The 5,676-nt window shown below is 50.5% G+C and overlaps 1 protein-coding gene across 1 annotated transcript in view; it reads left to right on the forward strand.

Moving 5' to 3' along the window:
* Nucleotides 1-5,676, forward strand: part of EPS8L2 (EPS8-like 2) — a 117,096-nt gene that overhangs the window by 95,447 nt on the left and 15,973 nt on the right. The window contains exons 11-13 of the mRNA XM_015416556.1: nucleotides 764-824; nucleotides 2,097-2,221; nucleotides 5,047-5,156. Of these exons, the coding sequence (XP_015272042.1) occupies nucleotides 764-824; nucleotides 2,097-2,221; nucleotides 5,047-5,156 (296 nt within the window). The remainder of the gene's footprint in view (nucleotides 1-763; nucleotides 825-2,096; nucleotides 2,222-5,046; nucleotides 5,157-5,676) is intronic.

Genomic DNA, 5,676 nt, shown 5'->3' on the forward strand with positions numbered 1-5,676 from the left:
AATTGGATCTGTACCCCGGACCTCCCGTTCCCCTGGCACCCATGCTCTTAACACTCACTTTTGCTTTTGTAACTTTACCTGCTTTGCACATCTGGCTTCCACCAAGGAAGACTCTGCAAAGAAAGGCACTCGCAGTCACAAACAACCTCTGCTTCTCACTTGCCTTGACAGTTCCTTGCTGGGGTTGCCATAAGTCAGTTGCAACTTGAGTGTCCTTATGTAATAGCCCCCCTGCTTAGATTCTTCTTTGACTCAGCTGAGTGACCCTTCTGTGCCCAGAGGGCTAAGTTCTTTGGTGGAATTGGCGTTTGTATCATCAGAAAGATCATAACATGTGTAAAACTCAGTAGTGTTTGCAGCTGAACCAGGACAGCGGGGGGGCAGGTGCCGGTTTGGCGCCCCTAAGGGCCAGCACGCTCTAAGCGAGCGCCTAGTTTGCCTAGTGAGCGAGCCGGCCCTAGGCCCAACTATTAGGCATGTCTAGGCAATCACCTGGGGTGCCAAAGATGGAAGGGCCAGCTGCTAGAATTAGAGGGTCGCAGGTAGCCCCAGGGGCCCCAGTTGCAGGGAAGAGAGGGAGCTAGCATTCCTCATGCACTGGCTAGGCTAACTGTCCTGTCCACTGAGGTCCCCCTTGTCGGCTGGGGCCAGCTCACTTGGCCTACCTACCGTCACCACTGGAATTGGCACTGGCAGGCCCCAACATCCAGCACTTGTCTGTGGGCCCAGGCCAGCCCTCCTGTGGTGTTGGCACTGGCTGCAGGAAACGGCAGACCTGGGCAGTGCCACTAGGCACCACAGAGGAAAAGCAAAAGGCCAGCCTGGTAAGTCTAGGCAGCTCTAGCATCTAAGGCTTCCAGCCTCCAGGTGGGGCCTGGAGTTAAGAAGACCAGGTCTCTGTTTCCATTGCCCACCAGCCCACTGAGGGCCAGAGGGAAGGAAAAAGGTTTTTGAAATGGTGTTGCACCAGTGGTATGGCATCACTTCCAGTGAATACCTGGAAGCAGGGGTCATTTCATAGAAAAAGCGGTGCAGGAGCTCATTAGCATAACTTATTTGCACATGCCACACCCCCTGACATCACCGGAAGTGTGTCAGAAGAAGGCAACACCCACCGCTCAGGCTCCACTGGACTGTTTTGAGGAAGGAAGGAAGGCTTCTTGCTCCTCATGGCCTGGGGCTGCTGGGAGCAGGGGGTGGGGCTTGTTGCATGTGCCCGCCCCCTGGGCTCTTTACCGCCGGAGCTCCGCTCCTGTGCACTCCTGCCGGAAATGACCCCTGCCTGGAAGTGACTAGCACAGCATCAACGTGGCACTCTAGGGTTTGGACAAAACTCTATAGAGTCTTGTTCAAATCCTAGAACATATTATTGATGTGACTCTGACGGTGTGATATGGCTTCCACGAAGAAGTGGCATTACGCCATTGGCATGGCATCCTTCTCCCTCCACCCCTGGAGTTCTCCTGGAACTACAACCGATCTCCAGACGACATAGGTCAGTCCCCCTGGAGAAAATGGCAGCTTGGGATGGCAGGCGTCATGGCATCATGTCCCTGCAGAGCTCCTTCCCCAAACTCTACCCTCCACGGCGCCACTCCCAAATCTCCTGGAATTCTCCAACCCGGAGCTGGCAACCCTACTAGCCTCCCTTGGCTCCGCCTCCTTTTGCCCTCTGCCCTCCCAGGGAATGACAGGGCTTCCTAGTGAGGGCTGAGAAGGTCCTCGAGGCCACCCCCACTTACCAGACTGTCCTGTTGCTTTTCTTCACGGGGGTCCGGTGGCCCCACTCGAGGCTGCCAAAAAGATCATACCAAACCTTTACCAAACAGCAAAATTGGGGGGTGGGGGGAGACACGAAAAGCAAACAATTAGCGAACAGTCTTCGGTGGATGCTGCAAATAAACTTGCTCTGATTTGGACACCAAACTGAAATGAAAACTCCTTATGGAACTAGCCAACGTCAGGAAGCCCAAACACTAAGTTTTGAAATGTCTTTAGACTATTAATATAGGCACACATATCTTATAACAAGAAAGTAAATGTTATGGTCCATGTTCCGTATTAAAATAAATTTATTTGTAATGTATTTCTAAGAGCTGAGTGGCCAAGAGAAGCCAATGTTCCAAGTTACATTCCAAAGTTCCGCAATGGATGGGAGCCACCCCTAGAAATTTTCCGTGGAGCCCCTTGGGAGGTAGACTTTGGCCACTTGCAGGAAGAGGTAAGTTCCAGACCTCATATTTTTCTATGTTCATTCAAACTGTGAGTCAAGTAGTCTGCAAGCATCCATGTAGATTAGTAATTAGAAAAGATTTGGAGATGTCTGGTTCATATTTGGGATTTCTGCTGTTTTCAGATGAATTGATGATCAAACATACATCAAGAGATAATGCTGATAGAGTAATTCTCCCCAGTCTAGCTAGGGCCAGAGGTCATTTCGGGGGGGATCGCGGGGGATCGCAGTTCCCCCGGGTGAGGTATGGGTGGCGGGGCACATGACGAAGCCCCGCCGCCTGCTTCCGGCCGCCCCGCTTCCGGCCCTCATTCAGCCAGGAGGAGGCAGGAGAAGAGGGAGGGTAAGTTGCTTCCTCCCTGTCTCTCCCCACCCCTGCCTGCCTGGGGCCAGGGAGGGCCTTCGCGGGGCTTCCTGCACTCCCGCCGGCCTTGCAGGTCCACGGCTGGGCCCCTCATGGGGCTCGGCAGTGGAGCTGCAAGGCCGGCGGCGGCCGGGACCGTTGGGGGCGGGGTATATGGCCTTATGACACACTTCCGGTGATGTCAGAGGGTGTGGCCTTATGACACACTTCTGGTGATGTCAGGGGGTGTGGCATATGCTAATGAGTTATGCTAATGAGTTCCCCTAGCTCTTTTTCTACGAAACGACCCCTGGCTAGGGCCATATGTGTGCAGAAGCAAGTTGCCATATCTCTTACTGCAGAAGGCAGTCATATCGAAATGGGTACTATGTGTGCAATATTGCTGATCAGCTGTTTGGGATTGCAAGGAAGAGTGGAGAGACAGTTTCAGTCCCCTGTGTACATACAGTTTCTCCTTTCAAGCAAGAAAATGATTCTGTTGCCAGTAACCCGACTACTGCTACATGTTCACAGCCCTGGATTCTGAATGAAGAATCAGCATATGGCCAGATAACATGAAGATCCCACCACTGTGCACCCACATAGCTCAGTCAGGGACACTATGTCAGACTCTGCTATTTCTTTTCACAGATATACAGGGCCAGTGAAGGGCTCAGATGGTGCCCTAGTGCCACCTTGACATGTGTGTCTGCGTGTGCACCGCGGAGTTGCAACTGAGTATGGAGTCCCGCAGGGTTCCATCTTGTCCCCCATGCTCTCTAACAGATATGAAGCAGCTAGCTGAGCTCATCTGGACCTTTGGGATGGCTTGTCATTGGTCTGTGAATGACACTCAGCTCTGACTCATGCTTCCAGCTGGAACTACAACACACATATTTATCTCTATAAAACTGAAACATGTAAAGCAAAAAGGTTCTCAGATTCTGATAATTTCTTCCTTAAAGAGAGACAGGCAGTTGTAGGCTTCCGCAACCAACCCACCCATCTTTTTTAGAGGTCAGATTATCTTCTGCTGTTCATTATTTTTTTAAAAAACAAACAAACAGAGCAAAACAGAAGAATGTGTTTTGCACCATGGGCATTAACTGGAAACACCTTATATTTTTATCCAGGCTTTTTGTTTGTCTGGAGAAATATCAGCTTCTAGGTTCCTAAAAGTCATCTCCTTCCTGACCTGCTTTCTCCTTATCCAAAAGCAAGAGTGTTGTTGCTCGATTAAAAAAGTAGTCAGAGAGTGATTCAGCAAAGGTTCAACTTTATTCAACAGCTCGAACACAACTCCAACATGGATCAACATGAATAGCCAGAATAGCTTTTACATAAACTCTCCTGGCTAATGTAGCCACGCCTACTGTACAAATACCAACCAATTAGGTTATCTACATAAGGACCAATCATGGACGTTCCTGCTGGTACTTGATTGGCTAGTTCTTCCTGGGCTACCAATAGGATTGGAGGGATTTGGATCCTAGCCCAGGACAACACTTCACATGGTGTTTCAATAGGGTGATTCACATACAGTTTGCCTTGCATTGAATACACCACAAATTCCTCCCCCCTAAGTAAAAACAAAAGGAGCTGCGGTGGCTCAAGTGGTTAAGACGCTGAACTGCAGGCTGTGGAAGGTTGGTAGTTCAGCAGTTCAAGACCCGGGTGCCGCATGACAGAGTGAGCTCCCATCTCTAGTTCCAGCTCCTGCCAACCTAGCAGTTCGAAAGCAAGACATTGCAAGTAGATAAATAGGTACCACTTCAGTGGGAAGGTAACAGCGTTCTGTGCGCCTTGGTGTTTAGTCATGCCAGCTACATGACCACAGAAACGTCTTCGGACAGCGCTGGCTCTTCGGCTTGGAAACGGAGATGAGCACCGCAACCCTAGAGTCGGATTCGACTGGCTTTCAAGCAAGGGAACCTTTACCTTTACCTTTAAGTAAAAACATTCATTCATTTACACTCATATTCATTCATTTACACTCATATTCACTCAGGTACGTTGGTGCTCTGCGCACCCGCTGAGACCTGTCTAATGCTGTCTTAATTGCACTTGGGGAGTCTCCAAGAAGCCAGTTTGGTGTAGTGGTTAAGTGCGTGGACTCTGATCTGGGAGAACAGGGTTTGATTCCCCACTCCTCCACTTGCAGCTGCTGGATGACCTTGGGCAAGCCATGTTTCTGTCAGAGCTGTTCTCTCAAGGACAGCTCTGGAAAGCGCTCTCTCAGCCCCACCTACCTCACAGGGTGTCCGTTGTGGGGAGGGGAAGGGAAAGGAGTTTGTAAACTGCTCTGAGACTCTGAGTGAAGGGCAGGGTATAAATCCAATCTCTTCTCTTCTTCTTCTTCTTCAAGACGGAGGCAAGTGTTACAGTTCCAACATAACATGGCCCTATATGATAAACTTATTCTGGGAGACTGTCCTAGTAATAATGCTCTTTCTCTCTTTTATCTTCCAAGCTGTCATCATCCAATGAGTATTCCAGTCGTAACCTAAAGCCTGTTCAGACAGCTGACCAGATGCAAGCTGTGGATGCCTTTACTCAACATGTTACTCAGCATGTAAATAGGTAATTTCTCGTACATAAAACAGCCATTGTAGAGGCTCGTCACGCCAAGGGCAAGAGCTCTGCGCATGGCCCAGGGTCCCTGACTGTGGCCAGGGAAGCAATGGACCCATCAGACCCAAGCAGCAAAACAAGCAAGATTAGCTCAGATAACTGAGGATATATTGAGAGCCACTTTGGAGCAGTGGTTGGCACGTTGGACGAGGACTGGAGATAACCAGGTTCAGATCCCTGCTTGCCATGCAACTCTCCAAGTATCCATGAGCCCATCGTTCTCTGCCTACCTCGTTTACCCCACATAGTTGTTGTGAGGATAAAATCGAGGAAGGGAGAACCAGGTTGTGTGTTCTTAGACATAGCAGTGGCTATAAACAGGGGTCATTTCCTGCAGGAGCGCACAGGAGCGGAGCTCCCGCAATAAAGAGCCCAGGGGGCGGGCACATGCAACAAGCCCCGCCCCCTGCTCCCAGCAGCCCTCAGTCAGAGCAAGAAGCAGCCAGGTAAGCTGCAGAGCCCCCCCCCC

The sequence above is a fragment of the Gekko japonicus genome, unplaced genomic scaffold (assembly GCF_001447785.1).
Source record: "Gekko japonicus isolate JY-2015 unplaced genomic scaffold, Gekko_japonicus_V1.1 scaffold3199, whole genome shotgun sequence".
In the NCBI taxonomy this organism is placed as follows: Eukaryota; Metazoa; Chordata; class Lepidosauria; order Squamata; family Gekkonidae; genus Gekko; species Gekko japonicus.